This window comes from Xenia sp. Carnegie-2017, unplaced genomic scaffold (genome assembly GCF_021976095.1).
Source record: "Xenia sp. Carnegie-2017 unplaced genomic scaffold, XeniaSp_v1 HiC_scaffold_24, whole genome shotgun sequence".
In the NCBI taxonomy this organism is placed as follows: domain Eukaryota; kingdom Metazoa; phylum Cnidaria; class Anthozoa; order Malacalcyonacea; family Xeniidae; genus Xenia; species Xenia sp. Carnegie-2017.
This window is the reverse complement of record NW_025813487.1, coordinates 5,436,775-5,458,818: the sequence shown is the minus strand read 5'-3', so window position 1 is coordinate 5,458,818 and position 22,044 is coordinate 5,436,775. Positions and strand designations below refer to the sequence as shown.

Sequence of the window (22,044 nt, the reverse complement as noted above, 5' to 3'; positions counted from 1 at the left end):
TCTAGACTTGTCGTTGCGTGAAATAGTCACGCGTACATCTCGATGGCGTTCATTCAATTTTTATAATACTTCCGCATTCTATTCTATAAACGCAACAAATTTAGTCATATTTGACTTCCCTAGTTTCTAAGTACATACTTAACATTAATGCCTTGGACTGTAAAGTGTTAAAGTGATCTTTACCAAGGAAGATAAAGTGATCGTCAAGATATTTTTGTAAATATGGATAATAATCAAGAGCCGGTCTCTGATGCAATTTTCAATTTGGATATGGCTTGGAGCGATTGCATATTTTCTCTAAAGGATTTTATTGAATTGTATCCTCTTCCTCAAATGGTTCAGGTACTTATTACTTTAGGCTTTCTTTTACCATCTTCATTTGTTGTACAATGTATTTTAACTACAATTATTCACTTCATTGACTTTACTTGTAAATATCTTATTCTGCGTTGTTTAATTTGCAAGCTAGTCAATATTTCTGCTAATGGATGCTTTTAAAGACTCGCTTCTAAATAGGTTTCCGATGGTTGGTATGGCGAGGGTGAGGAAGCTATAGAGTTATCACAAGGAGACGTTCTTATACTTCATTTGTATAAGGAAACTCCATGCTTTACCGCTTCAACTGAATACGGTAAAGAAGTAAATATTCCTTTGAATTTATCAAAGAAAGTTTATGTTTATTACGAGAAATCATTAAAGGATGTTAAGTCACTCGAACGTCTTGGCGAACTATTTCCTCATAAATACTCAAGTGTTCGCCTTCAACGCGACCTTAAAAATTGTCTGGATAAGAAAGATATTTATCGCGCAGGCGATACTTTACAGGTAATGAGATTTGACGTTTCACGGAAGCAATTGGTTTGCTTGAATAAGAAAAATTTCTACGTCCGATTCAGTATGAGCCAAATTTCTCATTTGACGGTAACAGATGTAACCATTGATTCCTTTGTACTTGCTGATGTACATCACCAATTCAAATTACCCCTAACGGTACGATTTGTGCAATACAATAAGTTGCCAGGTTTGATTCATTTTAAAGAAATCGTAAGCAGAAAAACTGTAGTGGCGTCTCTAGGAAACAAAGAATACGAATCATTGCTGACATTTCCGTCGACCTTGAATATTACAGTGTGCCCCCCTACACTGAATATATTGCATCACCCTGAGTACCAAAAGCACGTCCATGGAGTTAGCAAGGAAGTTCACGTAGAAAGCGTTCATGAAGAACTAAAGGACAGTGAGGTACAATTTTAGGCTTCTCTACTTCTCTCAGCTTGTACTGCTTCTTATCACCATATGAGTTCTGTCCATATTGGGGGGAGGGGGTAGGGGTGCTAGAGTCTAGTCAGGGCTTGCTGTGGGCAATGAACCACAGTGATTTATTTCCTCAGAGGGTTTAGTGTATGATATGGTTTTTGAGATACATAATCGTTCCCTAAGCTTGTATTGGGTTGTAGGTGCAGAGAAAGAAGTGTTTAACATTCTAAATTTTCGTTTTTAGATGTACGAGACTATTGAAGAATTAAACACCAAAGCCGTTCCTTATTCCGTGTTTCATTTCAAAAAGCCAAACCAGACAGTGACGTCCAGCAACATTGAGAAACACAAAGATGGCCATGAACCCAAGCAAAGGGAAGATACCGAAGGGACGTACGAAACAATGTCGTATAAACCTTTTCTGTCAGCGAGGACACGACAAAACCATTACGTAGAAGATCCATTTAGCCAATCAAAGGATGCATGTGAATTGATATTACCATCAGTCAACGTGAAATCATTAATCACGTCTATTGAAAATAAAAATGTTGCTCCTAATGGTCAAGTTAAATCTGCGGTAAATGATCAAGAAACATCACACACTACAAACTTATCAAAATCTACATCCAAATCTTTACCTTCCAACATCAGCGAGTCAAGAGAAGATAGAAAATGTCCTTCACCCACAGGACCTCGTAGACAGTCACCATTCAGCTGCAAGAAAGATCGCTTTAGCACTAAAACATCGTCAAATAAAGAAAAATTTCCTAATGAAAATGTTAAATCGTCGAATGAAGAGATGTATGATGAAGTACGTCCTGTTTTTAAGGTAAAAACCATGAATAAAGCTGGAACTTTCTTGCTTAGTAATGATCGACCCTGTCGCTCAGCTTCACCGAAATACCATGACAAAAGAAACGATGAAAATGTCAAAGAGACTGGGGGATATAAAAATGGTATGTTTCATCGTATGTGTAATTTTAATGATGAAATATTTATGGTAATTGAGTGATCATTTCACAATTTTCCATTCACGATGAAGACACTAGACTGGAGTATATAAGGACGCAAGTTTCAACATCAGATTACTCCTGATGAAGACACTAAACTTGAGTATATAAGAACTCAAGTTTAAACATCAGATCACTCCTGATAAAGACACTAAACTTGAGTATATAAGGACTGAAGTTTAAACATCAGATCACTCCAGATGAAGACACTAGACTGGGGTATATAAGAACTCAAGTTTCAACATCAGATCACTCCAGATGAAGACACTAAACTGGAGTACATAAGAGCTCAGATTTCAACATCAAATCACTCCAGACGAAGACACTAAACTTGGGTGTATAAGGACTAAACTTTAAACATAAGATCACTGCCTTTGATTCTTATTGCATTAAAATCATATATATAAGTATACATTATCATATTTTTTACAGAAAAGGTCCTTGGGAGACAATCTGAATCTGTGAGTATTTTGAAACATGAAGAATATTTTGCGTTGTGTGTTGAGTCTGATTTTCAACGCTACAGGACTTTAACGCCATTTTATTTTTGTTTTTATTTTTGTTATACATTTTAAATCTCTTTTACTCCCTAAAACACTTCCTGTGTTCCTTTTTGGAATGTTGATGGGATCTTTCTTCAGTTTTGTGTTTCTTACTTTAATGTCGACATTTTGATCATGCTATTTTTACACCTTTTTAGGAGGAAATTGACTCTGATGGTTACCAAATACCTAAGGTTGAAGGGAGAAACAAGCCACTATTTACAGTCAACGATGTCTGTAATCTTTTAAAAGATATAAATCTCTCACAATACTGTGACCTCTTTAAAAAAGAACAGGTTGATGGAAATATTCTAAGAGATATGGACGAGGAAATGTTAAAATCACACTTTAAAATGAGTGCTTTTCATGTGTTAAAGTTACAGAAAGCCGTGAACGAAAATTGGAGACCCGAACCCAAAGAATCATGATTGAAAGATATTGTGTGTTCTGGTACATTCGATATTCTGAAACTTTCAATATCAAGAATTCTGAGTCCTAACGACGTTAGGATATTGTACTAAATTTTAAATGCATTACCTCATAGTCGACACTAAATTGTTGATAGCGGAGATAGTAGTTATGTTCTTGCTTGAGTGTTGAGTCTCGTAGCTTTTTATAGTGCAGGAAACCAACATTCAAATGAGACGGCATGTACAAAATAGTTTTTTACCTTTTATTGTGATTAAAGCTGGATGCATCTTTGTGATATCTGACAAATTGCTAACGTGCGAAAAAGGATTTGTAAAAAAAACATCTCAGATTTTATGACAATCATGCAGTTTGATTTGTTCGATTTCACTAAGAATTTTCCAATATAACGTTCTAATTCATAAACATGCGATCTATAAATATGTAAAAAATATGGCATTTTTATATTTATAAAATTTCAAAAGTAAACCTTGCGTTAGTTTTTCAAAATACTATTAACTTTGAAGAATATTAGTAAAACTTGCAGAATGTCAAAAAAATGGCCAAAACTTATAGTATTGCTGGAAAATGTTAAAGCTTTTTCTGCGTTTTCGAAAGTTCCAAGCATATCTAAACTTTCAATCCACCAATATATTGTAATTCCATGCTAAATACAAAATCCTACCAAGTTTCGTAAAAATTGAGCAGTTTTCCTAGTGGAAAAATGTGTTTCTAAGAGCATTTCTCTTACCGTGAAAATATACACATCTGCAAATATATGTGTAGTGGTGTTGAGAAAAAAAACAAAACTACAGATTCATCCCGACACACCTGTTTCGTGATTGCTCACTCTTCAGGGGATTTAATGAGTAAATACTTAAATGCTTAAAATATATATACAAGATGACGGAAGTTAGTGTATTAATTAATGTGTATAGTTGCAAATTACATAGGAATGTTTTGGATCTATGGTGACAAGAGAAAACAAGTTCGTTGCGTTTATTGAGGGATGATTTGGATGGTTGGTAGAGGATGAAAAATTTTTCTTTGAGGCAAAGGTTGACTTTAATGACTTTAATGACTAACAATAGGTATTCCCTATAGGGCTTTTCAGTAACTATTTACAAAATTAAATACATATACATATTTGTCTTATAAATGTATGTAAAAAAGATTATTATTAAAAGGATTTTTACATACGAATAAAAATCGTATTTGGTATAAGGTTTGCTGTGTGTGATGATGTTCTATGAGACGTCGTGGTCAATGTTGCTATCTTTAAGGGTCCAAGTGTGCTTACTAAGCTCGGTCGAGTTTCGTAGTTTTTCGTGGGGAAAGAGGCAGTGTGATCTGCAAATATATATATACAGCTCAGTGTCATAAAGAAAAGTGCAAGATCTTCGCAAAAGGATTCTTAAAAAACAATTTTCTCGATTTAAATATGTAAAAATCAAGTTTATTTTTTAAATACATAACACCCTATTCTTTTGCTGTCCGTGTAAAGCATACAAAGAGAGAAAAGAAATGATCACATTGCATATAACAAGCCGACAAACTTGGTATAATGTATTGTTAAAAACAATCGTCCACAATTCTTGCCGATTATGTTTCTCTTCGAAATATCTTGCTGAGGCGTACGCTAAGTATGGTAGATTCAATCTTAAAGCACAAATCGTGTCAAAAAAACGAAAACAAATAATCTTTTTACTGTTTTCTACTGCCAACAAGCCAAAACAAACGTCGGTTGCTAAGAAACACGCATTGATTCAGGGGGCTTGGCTTTAAACAATCATGGCAAAAACTATAGGAGTTATCATTTCAGTTGATATTATAGTTCACTGCGCGCGGCCCGTGGTCAAACACATGGCAGATTTTTGTGTTCAAAGTCAGCGGAAAGACGTGGGCTCACGAACTAAAAGTTTTGTCGCCCACCCTGATTTGACCACCACGATTGCGAGTATAGAAAATATAAAAATTATTTATATTCCTACCACAAACACTTTTTGAAAATTTTATTTATTAATCAATCTGCCAACTTGTGTGGTTTGCGGATGCCAAAATAGCGACAGAAAAGGAAACATTTCATGACTCCGGTAAGTAGCACAGTATTAGTTTTGCTATTTGGTTTTTAACACGATACTTGAAGAGAGTTTCTACTACAAAGTTTTAATTTTAAGTTGTTTTGGTCCAGTCTTGTTTCTTCTTCATTTTTTATCGCTTCAATTTTTGTCGAGTTTTGTATTCATCTTTCATCATGATCAAGCTAAACTTTCTTCATTTGAATTGCGCTTGCCTCCTTTACCTCCTTTACCTCCTTTACGACATCAACATCACGAGGTAATTAAAGTGCTTTTATCATATTTTGGCCATTGGGTTATGTAGATAGTTTTTTAGTAGATAGTAAATAGAAATTATTTGTACATTTTGACCATATTGACAACATACTTTACAATTCCAAAAGTTGATCTTCACGCATTTTTGGGAGCTCAGAGTCAATGTTTATTCGCTTGAACGTGACATTAAAAAAACTAGTGCGAGAGCCTAGATGTGACGTCACATCGGAAACACGCTGTAAAGAAAACACTGTATTTTACACATAATCACATTACAACCGTAGCTATTTTCGGCGCAACACACGCTTGTGTGGCATCTTGTGTCGTGAATGTTCGAAAACATTCAATTTTAAACAAAATTCAACAGACGAATTCCCGCTGTGACGTCAAAAACAACTTTAGTTACCAGGTTTTTTATACTCGCAATCAAACAATGAAAATTGTAAAGTTTTCAACTTTGAGTGCTAAATGATCTAGCAAAATCATACTTTTGAACTGTAAAATGTTTCACAACAGTTTTTGGGGAATCTAAGAAATGGACTAAAAATTAATCAAAACTATCTAAATGGCACAAATGCAAAAACGCGATATATTAGCTCTTTAAGGCAATGTTGTCCAATCAAAGAAATGAAAGGATTACACCGGCATTGAAGATGAGAATCAGATATCTTTAACCACGAATCAAGAATCGCTTAACATCTTAAGATATCATTCTTATAAAAGACTTCTCAATTCAAGACGTTGGTTCATTGCTCAGGGAGTTAAAACTCGAGAAATACGAAGATATGTTTAAAGAAGAGCAAATCGATGGTAGATTATTGGAAGATTTGAACGTGTTGATAAATGATTTGTAAATGCCATTGTTTCATGCTATGAAGTTGAGAAAGGCAGTCATTGATAATTGGAGACCTAATCATAGTAATGTATCTCCATGATAATGCAGGTCATCTCATCATAATGTTGCTCATCTCATGAGCTACTCTGGCAATCTATTACTACGAAAAACAAAGTCTTCGTTGCACTATCCACTGGTTATGTGACACTTGATTGTTTCAGTGATATATTTTGTTCAGAAAGCTTCGATATAATCCATAAAATCAATAGAATAACATGTCAATTCAAAGTTATCAAATTTTTATTTTCCCAGAAAAACCCCTTTGAAATAGGTTAAAAACATCTATCCAGTGGACAGCACATCCAGCTTCATGCAACCGCCCCCTGATGGTCTGATTCTCTCCCTCTCTTTCCCTTTGCTCTGATATGCAGCACGCATAATGGCAATATAATACATGTATTTTAACAGGATTTGTGTAGAGTAATGAATGGTTTTAACCCTGCAGTATCATTCTATGTATAGATGAGGATTGTGTGGCTCAGTCAAGTCCTTAGAAGGACTGTCGGTGTTGATGTTGACTGATGTTTTGACAATCTTAGCGGACGTCATCTTGAAAGTAAGTTAGTGAACTAGAACTTAGCTATGAAGATCACTATCCCTAGAGATTTTTATACCTAAGTCAACACCAACCAACACCTGCATTAACCTGAAATGCTACATGTAATTTATCACTATGCCGATATCGTTTATTTAATTTTTTGTCCTTCAGTAAATACTATCATCTTTTCTATAGAAACGTTGTCGAGAAGACAATCTGTAAGTATTTTGTGATATGAAAAAACAATTTTGCATTGAGCACTAGTCATACTTTCAACTGTAGCCTAAAGAACTTCAACAATCATTTTATCTTTGTTTTTATTACATTTCAAAACTTCCTCGCTTTCTTTCCCAAATCCTCCTCTCCTACTCAACTGCTAGATTCAACCTTGAGGAAAACTTTTATGTTTTATGAACGCTTTTAGAAATTTTGATCTTACCATTTTGACCCATTTTTAGGAGGATGACGAGGAAATGGATTTTGAGGAGTACATCATACCCAAGGGGGAAAGGAGAACGGAGCCATATTTCAAAAAACTTGAAGACTTCACCGTCAACGAAATCTGCAGTTTTTAAAAGATTTAAATCTCTCGCAATACTGCGACCGTTTTACAAAAGAGCAGGTCGACGGAAAGATGCTTCGTGATTTGGACGAGAAAATATTGAAATCACACTTTAAAATGAGCTCTTTTCACACACAGAAATTAAAGAAGGCTGTGAACGAGAATTGGAGACCTTCCGTCGGTAAAAAGAGGAGGAGATTGCAGCACGCAAAAAGCAATAAAATGTGTTTGCAGCTGTGTTTACTCAAGAATCAAACAAATATGTAAAAATTTCTAGAATTTTCAAGTTCAGGAATGCTGACGAAATTGGAGCTTTTATCACTAGATTGCAAACTTCCTGATGCGCTGTTTGTTTTCAAGCAAGTCTTTCATCGTAATAAACCTAAGGGCATAAGTGAGTTTTCTTTAACTCAAACTGTATGTATTTGTAACTGTACAGTATTTTTCATATTAAAAACGTTTACCGGGTAGAGAGAAATTATTGACATTAAACACGAACCTTTGACATTTTTTCTTATTATGTAAAAATATCTAGTTTGCATATCAGTCGTATTGTTGCTGGTTGATATTGAATAACACTCTTTTAGAGTTGTCACTGCGTGAAATAGTCACACGAACATCTCCATGGCGTTCGCGAATGCGTTATAATACTTCCGCATTCTATTCTATAAACGCAACAAATTTTGTCAAATTTGACTTCACTAGTTTCCAAGTACATACTAAACATTAATGCCTTGGACTGTGAAGTGCTTAATTGATCTTTTCAAACGAACATAAAGCGATCGTCAAGATATTTTTGTAAATATGGATGTTAATCAAGAGCCGGTCTCTGATGCAATTTCCACTTTGGATATGACTTGGAGCAATTGCATATTTCCTCTCATGGATTTTATTGAATTGTATCCTCTTCCTCAAATGGTTCAGGTACTTATTACTTTAGGCTTTCTTTCACCATCTTCATTTGTTGTACAATGCATTTTAACTATAATTATTCACTTCATTGACTTTACTTGTAAATATTTTATTCTGCGTTGTTTAATTTGCAAGCTAGTCAATATTTCTGCTAATGGATGCTTTTAAAGACTCGCTTCTAAATAGGTTTGCGATGGTTGGTATGGCGAGGGTGAAGAAGATATAGAGTTATCACAAGGAGACGTTCTTATACTTCATACGTATAAGGAAACTCCATGCTTTACCGCTTCAACTGAATACGGTAAAGAAGTAAATATTCCTTTGAATTTATCAAAGAAAGTTTATGTTTATTACGAGAAATCATTAAAGGATGTTAAGTCACCCGAACGTCTTGGCGAGCTATTTCCTCATAAATACTCAAGTGTTCGCCTTCAACGCGACCTTAAAAATTGTCTGGATAAGAAAGATATATATCTTGCAGGCGATACTTTACAGGTAATGAGATTTGACGTTTCACGGAAGCAATTGGTTTGCTTGAATAAGAAAAATTTCTACGTCCGGTTCAGTATGAGCCAAATTTCTCATTTGACGGTAACAGATGTAACCACTGATTCCTTTGTGCTTGCTGATGTACATCAGCAATTCAAGTTACCCATAACGGTACGATTTGTAAAACACGATAAGTTGCCAGGTTTGATTCATTTTAAAGAAATTGTAAGCAGAAAAACTGTAGTGGCGTCTCTAGGAAACGAGGAATACGAATCACTGCTGACATTTCCATCGACCCTGGATATTACAGTGTGCCCCCCTACACAGAATATATTGCATCACCCTGAGTATCAAAAGCACGTCAATGGAGTTAGCAAGGAAGTTCACGTAGAAAGTGTTCATGAAGAACTAAAGGACAGCGAGGTACAATTTTAGGCTTCTCTGCTTCTCTCAGCTTGTATTCCTTCTTATCACCTTATGAGTTCTGTCCATATAGGAGATGCTAGAGTCTTGCCAGGGCTTGCTGTGGACTATGAACCACAGTGATTTATCTCCCTGAGGGGCTTAGTGTATGATATGGTTTTTGAGATACATAATCGTTCTCTAAGCTTGTATTGGGTTCTAGGTGTATAGAAAGATATGTTAAGCATTCTAAATTTTCGTTTTTAGATGTACGAGACCATCGAAGAATTGAACATCAAAGCCGTTCCTTACTCCGTGTTTCATTTCAAAAAGCCCAACCAGACAGGGACGTCCAGCAACATTGAGCAACACAAAGATGTCCATGAACCCAAGCAAAGGGAAGATATTGAAGGGACGTACGAAACAATGTCGGATAAACCTTTTCTGTCAGCGACGACACGACAAAACCATTACGTAGAAGATCCATTTAGCCAATCAAAGGATGCATCTGAATTGATCTTACCATCAGTCAACGTGAAATCATTAATCACGTCGATTGAAAATAAAGATGTTGCTCCTAATAATCAAGTTAAATCTGCAGTAAATGAGCAAGAAACATCACAAACTACAAACTTATCAAAATCTACATCCAAATCTTTACCTTCCAACATCAGCGAGTCAAAAGAAGATAGAAATTGTCCTTCACCCACAGGACCTCGTAGACAATCCCCATTCACCTGCAAGAAAGATTGCTTTAGCACTAAAACATGGTCGAATAAAGAAGAATTTCCTAATGAAAATGTTAAATTGTCAAATGAAGACAACTTGTATGATGAAGTACGTCCTGTTTTTAAGGCTAATACCATGAATGAAGCTGGAACTCTCTTGCTTAGTAATGATCGACCCTGTCGCTCAGCGTCACCATCATACCATGATAAAAGAAACGATAAAATTATCAAAGAGTCTGGGGGACATAAAAATGGTATGTTTCATTGTATGCGTAATTTTAGTGATGAAATATCTGTGGTAATTGAGTGATCATTTCACAATTTTCCATTCACGATGACGACACTAGACTGGAGTATATAAGGACGCAAGTTTCAACATCAGATTACTCCTGATGAAGACACTAAACTTGAGTATATAAGAACTCAAGTTTAAACATCAGATCACTCCTGATAAAGACACTAAACTTGAGTATATAAGAACTCAAGTTTGAACATCAGATCACTCCAGATAAAGACACTAAACTTGAGTATATAAGAACTCAAGTTTCAACATCAGATCACTCCAGATGAAGATACTAGACTTGAGGATGAAAGAACTAAAGTTTCAACATTAGATCGCTCCTGACGAAGACACTAGACTGGAGTACATAAGAGCTTAGATTTCAACATCAAATCGCTCCAGGCGAAGACACCAAACTTGGGTGTATAAGGACTAAACCTTAAACATAAGATCACTGCCTTTGATTCTTATTGCATTAAAATCCTATATATAAGTATACATTATCATATTTTTTACAGAAAAGGTCCTTTGGAGACAAACTGAATCTGTGAGTATTTTGAAACATGAAGAATATTTTGCGTTGTGTGTTGAGTCTGATTTTCAACGCTACACGACTTTAACGCCATTTTATTATTTTTTATTTTTTTTTATACATTTCAAATCTCTTTTACACTCTAAAATACTTCTTATGTTCCTTTTTGGAATATTGGTGGGGTCTTTCTTCAGTTTTGTGTTTCTTACATTTATGTCAACATTTTGATCTAGTTATTTTTACACCTTTTTAGGAGGAAATTGACTCTGATGGTTACCAAATACCTAAGGTTGAAGGGAGAAACAAGCCATTATTAACAGTCAACGATGTCTGAAATCTTTTAAAAGATTTAAAGCTCTCGCAATTCTGCGATCCCTTTAAAAAGGAGCAAGTTGACGGGAAGATCATTAGAGATATGGACAAAGAAATGTTTAATTCACACTTTAAAATGAGTGCTTTTCATGTGTTAAAGTTACAGAAGGCCGTGAACGAAAATTGGAGACCCGAACCAAAGGAATCGTGATTGAAAGATATTGTGTGTTCTGGTACATACGATGTTCTGAAACTTTCAATATCAAGAATTCTGAGTCCTAACGACGTTAGTATATTGTACTAAATTTTAAATGCATTACCTCATAGTCGACACCAAATTTTGATAGCGGAGATAGTAGTTATATTCTTGCTTGGGTATTGATTCTCGTAGCATTTTTCAGTGTAGGAAACCAACATTCAAATGAGACGGCATGTACAAAGTAGTTTTTTACCTTTTATTGTGATTAAATTTGGATGCATCTTTGCAAAATCTGACAAATTGCGAACGTGCAAAAAATGGATTTGTAAAAAAAAACATCTCAGATTTCTTTGATTTGTTCGAATTCATTAAGAATTTTCCAATATAACGTTCTAATTCATCAATATGCGTTCTATAAATATGCAAAAAATATGGTATTTTTATATTTATAAAATTTCAAAAGTAAACCTTGCGTTAGTTTTTCAAAATACTATTAACTTTATTGAATATTAGTCAAACTTGCAGAATGTCAAAAAAATAGTCAAAACTTATAGTATTGCTGGAAAATGTTGAAGGTTTTTCTACGTTTTCGAAAGTTGCAAGCATATCTAAACTTTCAATCCACCAATATGTTGTAGTTCCATGTTAAATAAAAATCCTACCAAGTTTCGTAAAAATTGAGCAGTTTTCCAAGTAGAAAAAAGTGTTTCTAAGAGCATTTCTCTTACCGTGAAAATATACACATCTGCAAATATATGTGTAGTGGTGTTGAGAAAAAAAACAAAACTACAGATTCATCCCGACAAGCCTGTTTTGTGATTGCTCACTCTTCAGGGGATTTAATGAATAAATACTTAAATGCTTAAAATATACATACAGGATGACAGAAGTTAGTGTATTAATTAAGTTGTATAGTTACAAATTACATAGGAGTGTTTTGGATCTATGGCGACAAGAGAAACAAGTTCGTTGCGTATATTGAGGGATGATTTGGATGGTTGGTAGAGGATGAAAAATTTTCTTTGAGGCAAAGGTTTACTGTGTGTGATGATGTTCTATGAGATGTCGTGGTCAATGTTGCTATCTTTAAGGGTCCAAATGTGCTTACTAAGCTCGGTCGAGTTTCATAGTTTTTGTGGGGAAAGAGGCAGTGTGATCTGCAAATATATATATACAGCTCAGTGTCATAAAGAAAACATGTCAATTCAAAGTTATCAAATTTTTATTTTCCAGAAAAACCCCTTTGATATAAGTTAAAAAATCATCTATCCAGTGAACAGCACATCCAGCTTCATGCAACCGCCCCCCGATAGTCTGATTCTCTCCCCCCCTTTCCCTTTGCCCAAATATGCAGCACGCATAGTGGCAACATCATACATGTATTTTAACAGGATTTGTGTTGAGCAATGACTGGTTTTAACCCTGCAGTATCCTTCAATGTGCAGATGAGGATTGTGTGACTCAGTCAAGTCCTTAGAAGGACTGTTGGTGTTGATGTTGACTGATGTTTTGACAGTCTTAGCGGAAGTCATCTTAAAGTTAGTTAGTGAACTAGAACTTGACTATGAAGATCACTATCGCTAGAGATCCTTATACCTAAGTCAACACCAACCAACACCTGCACTAACCTGAAATACTACATGTAATTTTTATTACTATGCCGATATCGCTTATATAATTTTTTTTTCCTGATAACTTTTTTACCATCTGATGTACAGATGGCAAAGTTTATGTGAGAGTTTGGCATGAAAGTAAAATTTGATTGGAAAGTTCGTCACATGAAGCAACACCCAAACCGATTCTGGGTCCATGCGAAAACTCTGCGAAGAATCCATACAATTTCTTGTCTCTCTTCCCTATATTTTGAAACTTCAAATTGTTATCAAAGCAATGCTTTTGTTTAATCATTGTCACATAACTTGTTTAACAACCTGTAATTTACTCATTATTCATTGTAAACACTCCATACTTCTGTGATAAGATTCATCACTTAAAACAATGAACATGAATTACTATTTATGGTTATCTTGTGGAAAACAGATAGTTTGCAAATTCATTACAAATTTACATCATGAAAATATCATGAAGAAACTTAGAAAAGAAATCGGAAAACTTGATTATCTTTAGAGATTCTTTCACATTTGTACGATCACTCTCTGAAAAAATAATAGTATATAAGGACTCAAGTATATAAGGACTTTAGTATTTAAGGACTCAACTTTCAACATCAGATTACTTCTAATTAAGACATTCTACTGGAGTACATAAGAGCTCAGATTTCAACATCAAATCACTCCAGACGAATACACTAAACTTGGGTGTATAAGGACTCAACTTTAAACATAAGATCACTACCTTTGATTCTTATTGCATTAAAATCGATACGTATCAGTAAATATTATCACCTTTTCTACAGAAACGTTCTTGAAAAGACAAATCTGTAAGTATTTTGTGATATGAAAAAACAATTTTACATTGTGCACTAGTCATACTTTCAACTGTAGCCTAAAGAACTTTAACAATCAATTTATTTCTGTTTTTATTACATTTCAAAACTTCTTCGCTTTCTTTCCCAAATTTTCCTCTCCTACTTAACTACTAGATTCAACCTTGATGAAAACTTTTATCTTTTATCAACGCTTGTAGAAATTTTGATCTTACCATTCTCCCCCCCCCCCCTATTTTTGGGAGGATGACGAGGAAATGGAATCTAAGGAGTACATGATACCCAAGGGGGAAAGGAGAACAGAGCCACTTGTCAAAAAACTTGAAGACTTCACCGTCAGCGAAATCTGCAGTTTTTAAAAAGATTTAAATTTCTCGCAATACTGCGACCGTTTTACAAAAGAGCAGGTCGACGGAAAGAGGCTTCGTGATTTGGACGACGAAATATTGAAATCACACTTTAAAATGAGCTCTTTTCACACACAGAAATTAAAGAAGGCTGTTAACGAGAATTGGAGACCTTCCGTCAGTGAATAGAGGAGGAGACTGCAACACGCTAAAAGCAATAAAATGTGTTTGCAGCTGTGTTTACTCAAGAATCTAACAAATATGTAAAAATTTCTAGATTTTTCAAGTTCAAGTATGCTGACGAAATTAAAGCTTTTATCACTAGATTGCAAGCTTCTTGATGCGCTGTTTGTTTTCAAGCAAGTCTTTCGTCGTAATAAACCTACTTGTAGTTAAGGGCATATGTGAGTTTTCTGTAACTCAAACTGTATGTATTTGTAACTGTACAGTATTTTGTATATTAAAAACGTTTACCGTGTAGAGAGAAACTGTTGACATTAAACACGAACCTTTGACATTCTTTTTTATTATGTAAAAATATTTAGTTTGCATATCAGTCGCATTGTTTCTGGTTGATAATTGAATAACACTCTTCTAGACTTGTCACTGCGTGAAATAGTCACACGAACATCTCCATGGCGTTCATTCCATTTTTATAATACTTCCGCGTTCTATTCTATAAACGCAACAAATTTTATCAAATTTGACTTCCCTAGTTTCCAAGAACATACTTAACATTAATGCTTTGGACTGTGAAGTGTTTAATTGATCTTTACAAAAGAAGATAAAGTGATCGTCAAGATATTTTTGTAAATATGGAAGATAATCAAGAGCCAGTCTCTGATGCAAGTTCCAATTTGGATATGGCTTGGAGCGATTGCATATTTCCTCTCAAGGATTTTATTGAATTGTATCCTCTTCCTCAAATGGTTCAGGTACTTATTAGCTACTTTAGGCTTTCCTTAACCATCTTCATTTGTTGTACAATATATTTTAAAATAGTTCTAAAGATAGCAAATACCATAGTGAATGGTAAAAGTAATATAATAAGTTGATAGTTCTTAAAAGAACTGTTTTAAGTATAATTATTCACTTCATTGGTTTTACTTGTAAATATCTTATTCTGCGTTGTTTAATTTGCAAGCTATTCAATATTTCTGCTAATGGATGCTTTTAATGACTCGCTTCTAAATAGGTTTGCGAAGGTTGGTATGGCAAGGGTGAAGAAGCCATAGAGTTATCACAAGGAGACGTTCTCATACTTCATACTTATAAGGAAACTCCATGCTTTACCGCTTCAACTGAATACGGTAAAGAAGTAAATATTCCTTTGAATTTATCAAAGAAAGTTTATGTTTATTACGAGAAATCATTAAAGGATGTTAAGTCACCCGGACGTCTTGGCGAACTATTTCCTCATAAATACTCAAGTGTTCGCCTTCAACGCGACCTTAAAAATTGTCTGGATAAGAAAGATATATATCTTGCAGGCGACACTTTACAGGTAATGGAATTTGACGTTTCACGGAAGCAATTGGTTTGCTTGAATAAGAAAAATTTCTACGTCCGGTTCAGTATGGGCCAAATTTCTCATTTGACGGTAACAGATGTAACCATTGATTCCTTTGTGCTCGCTGATGTACATCACCAATTCAAGTTACCCCTAACGGTACGATTTTTGCGACACGAGAAGCTGCCAGGTTTGATTCATTTTAAAGAAATTGTAAGCATAAAAACTGTAGTGGCGTCTCTAGGAAACGAAGAATACGAATCACTGCTGACTTTCCCATCGACCCTGGATATCACAGTGTGCCCCCCAACACAAGATATATTTTATCACCATGAGTACCAAAAGCACGTTAATGGAATTACCAAAGAAGTTCACATGGAAAGCGTTCATAAAGAACTAAAGGACAGCGAGGTACAATTTTAGACTTCTCCGCTTCTCTCAGCTTGTACTGCTTCTTATTACCTTATTAGTTCTGTCCATATTGGGGGGGAAGGTTTGTGGTGCTAGAGTCTTGCCAGGGCTTGCTGTGGACTATGAATCACAGTGATTTATCTCCCTGAGAGGTGTAGTGTATGATGATGAGTTTTTTGAGATACATAATCGTTCCTAAGCTTGTATTGGGTTGTATGTGTAGAGAAGGATATGCTTAACATTCCTCTAAATTTTTTTTTGGTAGATGTACGAGACCATCGAAGAGTTAAACACCAAAGCCGTTCCTTATTCCGTGTTTCATTTCAAAAATCCTAACCAGACAGTTACGTCGAGCAGCATTGAGCAACACAAAGATGACAATGAACCCAAGCAAAGCGAAGATACTGAAGGGACGTACGAAACAATGTCGGATAAATCTTTTTTGTCAGCGTTGACACCACAAAACCATTACGTAGCAGATCCATCTAGCCAATCAAAAGATGTATGTGAACTGATGTTACCATCAGTCAACGGGAAATCATTAAACACATTGAATAAAAAAAAAGATGTTGCTGCTAATGATCAAGTTAGATCTGCAGTATATGAGCAAAAAACATTACACACTTCAAACTTATCAAAATCTACATCCAAATCTTTACCTTCCAACATCAGCGAGTTAAGAAAAGACAGAAAATGTCCTTCACCCACAAGACCTCATGAACAGTCGCCGTTCAGCTGCAAGAAAGATCGCTTTAGCACTGAAACATTGTCAAATAAGGGAGAATTTCCTTATAAAAACGTTAAATCGTCTAATGAAGAGGAGATGTATGATGAAGTACGTCCTGTTTCTAAGGTAAAAACCATAGAAATCTCTATGGAGATTGTCTGATTTTCAACGCTACACGACTTTAACAGTCATTTTTTTGTTACACATTTCAAATCTCTTTTACACTCTAAAACACTCCCCCTGTTCCTTATTCGAATGTTGATGAGTTCTTTCTTCCGTTTTGTATTTCTTACTTTAATGTCGACATTTTGGTCTTGTTATTTTCACACATTTTTAGAAGGAAGTTGACTCTGATGGTTACCAAATACTTAATGTTGTAAGAAGAAACAAGCCACTAGTTACAGTCAACGATGTCTGTAATCTTTTAGAAGATTTAAATCTCTCGCAATTCTGTGACCTCTTTAAAAAAGAACAGGTTGATGGAAAGATCCTTAGAGATATGGACGAGGAAATGTTAAAGTCATATTTTAAAATGACTTCTGCTCATGTGTTGGAATTACAGAAGGCCGTGAAAGAAAATTTCTGACGTGAACGATTCAAAGATAGTGAAGGACTGAGACAGCGAAGTTACATGTACACGAGTGTATTCTGGTACATACGATATTCTGAAACTTTTAACATCAAGAATTCTGACTCCTGACCACGTTTGAACATTGTACTAAATTTTAAACGCTTTACCTCATAGTCGACATCAAATTGTTGATAGCGGAGATAGTAGTTTTGTCGTCTCTTAAGTATTGAGTTTTATACGTTTTTTTAGTTAAAGGAAGCAACAGTTTTAAACGAGACAGCTTACACAAAGTATTTTTTTTACCTTTTATTGTGATTAAAGTTGGATACATCATTGAAAATCTGACAAATTGCGAACGTGCGAAAAATTATTCGTAAAATAAGACATCTCAGATTTCAGTGACAACCATGCAATTTGATTTGTTCGAATTCACTAAGAATTCTTCAATATAACGTTCTAATTCATAAATATGCGTTCTAATGTACTAACTACGCATTCAAGCTTACTGAGTCTGAGAAGGAGTTTGATTTACCAATATGGCTTTCGAATCACTAATATGGCGTTCGAATTCGATAAGATTTTAACAAAATTCTAAATATGAAATCGTTCCAAGTTTTCAGTTTTTGAAAAAACGTAATTTTAAATTTTAGCTTCGTGCCATACAAACATTTGTCGTCATGACATTTTTGTGGTACATTTTGATGTCGGAATGAAGAAAATTTTCATAAATTATAAAAGCACGACATGACGTCGTCACACTGTACGATTGCCAATAGAGCAATTATGGAGTTTATAAAATATCTCTGTGTTGCACTTTAAGAAAGTATTTATTTCCTGCTCATTTATATGTCGGTGGAAGTCAGAAGATGCACATTAAATCTGATAAACGACTTCCTCAAAACACCATAGTTCATTTCGCAGAGAAACTTAAAGTTTTGGATTTTGTAACATGAATATTTACGAAGGTCTGAATTCCTTTTCATCCTATAAATTTGTTTGGAATAAGTGCGAATTTCCTCTCATCGATTTTGTTAAATTTTATCCATTTCCTCAAATAGTTCAGGTAAGTCGTCTTTAAGTTTTCGATGATGTATAGTATATAGCATGACTATTTTTAATCTGAATTCGCTTGCCATTTCTATTAATCATTTATCATGAATTAAATTTATTGATTTATTGATGATGATGTGTTCAACAGGAATTGAGTGATGTTAACACTTAGCGACACTATTCAATGTACGTTACTTCTTCATCAGGAGCTATCGAATGCTAAAACTTGAGTCCTTACATACTCCAGTCTAGTGTCTTCATCAGGAATGATATAATGTTGAAACTTGAGTTCTTATATACTCCAGTCTTGTGTCTTCATCAAAAGTGATCTGATGTTGAAACTTAAGTTCTTATATACTCCAGTCTTGTATCTCCATCAGGAGTGATATGATGTTAAAACCTTATTGTCCTTTTATACTCCACTCTAGTGTCTTCATCAAGAATGATCTGTTGTTGAAACTTGAGTCTTTATATACTCCAGTCTAGTTTCTTCATCAGGAGCGATCTGATGTTGAAACTTGAGTTCTTATATACTCCAGTCTTGTGTCTTCATCAGGAGTGACTGATGTCGAAACATGAGTCCTGATATACTCTTGTGTAGTGTCTTCATCAGGAGTGATCTGATGTTGAAACTTGAGTCTTTTTATACTCCAATCTATTGTCTTCATCAGGGTTGATTTTATGTTGAAACTTTATAGTCCATTTATACTCCAGTCTAGTATCTTCATGAAGAATGATCTGATGTTGAAACTTGAGTTCTTATATACTTCTCTCAAGTGTCTTCATCAGTAGTGATCTTATGTCGAAACTTGAGTTGTTATATACTCTAGTCACCAGACTTTATCAGGAGTGATCCAATGTTTTATTTGGAGTCCTTATATACTCCAGTCTAGTGTCTTCATCAGTAGTGATCTGATGTTGAAACGTATGTTCTTTTGCATATTTGTAGATGATATTATAGTTAAAGGATAATGTATATTGTTTGTATATTACATACATAGTGAATGAACTGTAATGTAACAGCGTCCATATCCTCGTAAACTGACTAAACGTTTGTCTGAAGCGTTCTGTACGTAATTTCTTAACTATTTTTCTTTTCAAACGCAGATTAAGGACGGTTTTTGTGGGAGCAGCGAAGAAACGTCGTTATCTGAAGGAGATATTCTTCATCTACACGTCCTCAAAGAAACTCAATGTTTTTTGGCGCAAACAGAATGTGTCAAGGATGTTCAAATTCCATTAAACCTCTCACAAAAAGTCAATGTGTGTTACGAAAAATCTTTTAAAGAAGTGAGATCGCCAAAGATCTTGAAAAATTTGTTCCCTGACAAGTATAAAAAAGTTCATCTACAAAGTAACCTGAAAAATTATCTGGACAATGACGATGTTTATTTCGCTGGCGATACTTTAGATGTTGTTGAATTTGATATTTCAAAAAAGCAATTGGTTTGTTTGAACAAGGAAAACCTTTATGTAAGGTTTAGTATGCGTCAACTGGTTCATATGAAAGTCACAGATATCACAACAGCTTCGTTTTTCCTTGCCGAAATATATAAAAGATTCAACTTACCTGTGGTTGTTTTGTTTGGACAACAGGCGAAATTTAAAGGTTTAGTCACTTTACAAAAAGTTATAACTTTGCAAACTGTTATAGCCTCCAGCTGGCACGAAGATGGTAGGAAAATTTTGACTTTTCCCGCTGACCTCGAGATTTCATTGGTGCCACCTTCCCAGGAAACGATATACGATCTTACGTATCGTAGGCTCTTGGATGGAGTGCACAAGCGCTTAAATGTTGATAAAATTGAAGGAACAATTGGGCCTTGCGAGGTATATATTTTTGTTTTGTTTTGCACTTAAATGTTTTGTTGGTGTAAAAAATGGTAGATCTGAATTGTCTTGACACGAACTTTTGTATAGCTATTCTAGAACTGTCTTACATCACGTTTCACTTTTATGCCTTTTCTTTCTTTACCATTACGAGAAAGAAACAGAAAAGGCTTGGGAACGAGATGTTACTTGACAATAGTCGTAATATTAAAAATATACATCACCTTTGCATACTGTTCTTCCTATAAAAACTAAATGAATTTTTTCTCATTAAAATGGCAATATTGCGCTGCACAGCGCTGAATGTAAAAGCAAATTTAAAGAAATTTGTTTTTATTTCATTATTTTAACAGATATGCGATGTCAGCCAACCTTGTGCTGTTAAGGCAATACCTGTCGGAGCTTTTCTGTTGGATAGGCCAACAGACAAGGGAAATAAAAGCGAAAATGACAGCGAGAGGATCGATTCGTTTGAAGAGAACAACAATTCGTTTCAATCACGTGATGAACAATCTGCGTATAGAAATTTTTCGGAAGAATTTCCGTCTGATGCTAGTGGCTACTTATGCCCGAAGGATGTCCTTGAAAAGTTGGAAAATTATCGACAGGGCTCCGATAGTTCCTCGAGGTCTCACGAGGCTATGTGGACCAATCAGGATAGGGACAATCGATGTACCGATGCGTCACCTCACATGAGTACCAATTTTCTTAAGGAAAAATTTCCTGATTTTTCTGAACCTACAGAAAATGTCTACGAGTCCATCAGGAGAAATGCAAGCATACCACATTATCACCACGTACCAATGACAGCTATGAACGAGCAAGAAGTCTCAAATATCGATGTTTTCCAGGCAGAATTAGTAAATCCTACGGAGAGAGAAACTTCCTGTCCATTATCTTCAACAATTTATGAGCAACTTCATCCTGACAATGTGGTTCAGGTAATAATGTAGAATCGTAAATACAAAAGTATTTCAAAGCGGTTGAGTGTGAATTAGTATTTTTCATTGTTGATTAAAATAATACCAATTCATCACGAATGGAATAGTTATCATTTTAATTGATGCTTTTAAGAGTTGAAATTTTATCGTCACTTGATTTGTCTAGGATTGCATTGACATTCCAGATATGAATGAGACATCTTTAACCACGAAGCAAGAATCACCTGACGTTAAACGACATCATACCTGTCGAAGTATAAAAGACTTCTCAAATGAGGACGTCTGTTCACTGCTAAGGGAGTTAAACCTCGAGCAATACGAAGATATGTTTAAAAGAGAGCAAATCGATGGTAGATTGCTGGTAGATATGAACGAGAACATGTTGATAAATGATTTTAAAATGCCCTCGTTTCATGCTATGAAGTTAAGAAAAGCTGTCATGAACAATTGGAGACCTTTAATATTTCCATCATGACAATATAAAGTTAAAAACATGAGCTACATTTTGGCCAATGGATTACTACGTAGTGGACTGTTGTGAGAGGTTTTGTGGCCTTATCTACTTGATCATAATATTTTCAAACGCTTCAATGTTTTCTTTAAGGCAAAAAGCCACAATTTAAACTGTAAAATCAATGGAGTAAGATATCGATTCAAAGTTATCGAAGCTTCATTTCCTTAAGAAAATACGAGCACCTTTTTAACAGGTTAAAAATCCGCCATTTAGTGGATAGTTCTATCCCGGGCTTTATGCACGCCTTGATATCCATAATATCCCCCTGCCCCAAAATGCAACATACATAATGATAACG

The 22,044-nt window shown here is 34.9% G+C and overlaps 4 protein-coding genes across 5 annotated transcripts; all 4 read left to right on the top strand.

Moving 5' to 3' along the window:
- The first annotated feature begins 70 nt into the window (after nucleotides 1-70).
- Nucleotides 71-3,706, top strand: LOC124451274. 2 transcript variants are annotated; one of them, XM_047001897.1, is made up of 6 exons: nucleotides 71-342; nucleotides 517-1,242; nucleotides 1,502-2,058; nucleotides 2,125-2,213; nucleotides 2,700-2,728; nucleotides 2,968-3,706. In XM_047001897.1, exons 1-6 carry the CDS (start codon nucleotides 223-225, stop codon nucleotides 3,235-3,237), a joined length of 1,791 nt encoding a protein of 596 aa, XP_046857853.1. In that variant the 5' UTR covers nucleotides 71-222; the 3' UTR covers nucleotides 3,238-3,706. The 2 variants fall into 2 exon arrangements, with proteins under 2 accessions (XP_046857853.1, XP_046857852.1); XM_047001896.1 differs by having other exon boundaries at nucleotides 1,502-2,213.
- Nucleotides 3,707-7,616: 3,910 nt separating this feature from the next.
- On the top strand, nucleotides 7,617-12,076 carry LOC124451279. Its single transcript, XM_047001903.1, has 5 exons — nucleotides 7,617-8,469; nucleotides 8,644-9,369; nucleotides 9,616-10,330; nucleotides 10,875-10,903; nucleotides 11,142-12,076. Exons 1-5 carry the CDS (start codon nucleotides 8,350-8,352, stop codon nucleotides 11,220-11,222), a joined length of 1,671 nt encoding a protein of 556 aa, XP_046857859.1. The 5' UTR covers nucleotides 7,617-8,349; the 3' UTR covers nucleotides 11,223-12,076.
- A 2,702-nt stretch (nucleotides 12,077-14,778) lies between these two features.
- On the top strand, nucleotides 14,779-17,879 carry LOC124451277. Its single transcript, XM_047001900.1, has 4 exons — nucleotides 14,779-15,127; nucleotides 15,388-16,113; nucleotides 16,379-16,966; nucleotides 17,178-17,879. Exons 1-4 carry the CDS (start codon nucleotides 15,008-15,010, stop codon nucleotides 17,424-17,426), a joined length of 1,683 nt encoding a protein of 560 aa, XP_046857856.1. The 5' UTR covers nucleotides 14,779-15,007; the 3' UTR covers nucleotides 17,427-17,879.
- Nucleotides 17,880-18,269: 390 nt separating this feature from the next.
- Nucleotides 18,270-21,950, top strand: LOC124451275. The gene is made up of 4 exons (XM_047001898.1): nucleotides 18,270-18,474; nucleotides 19,569-20,291; nucleotides 20,645-21,232; nucleotides 21,399-21,950. The coding sequence occupies exons 1-4, from the start codon at nucleotides 18,361-18,363 to the stop codon at nucleotides 21,705-21,707; spliced, it is 1,734 nt and encodes a 577-aa protein (XP_046857854.1). The 5' UTR covers nucleotides 18,270-18,360; the 3' UTR covers nucleotides 21,708-21,950.
- Nucleotides 21,951-22,044: the final 94 nt, after the last annotated feature.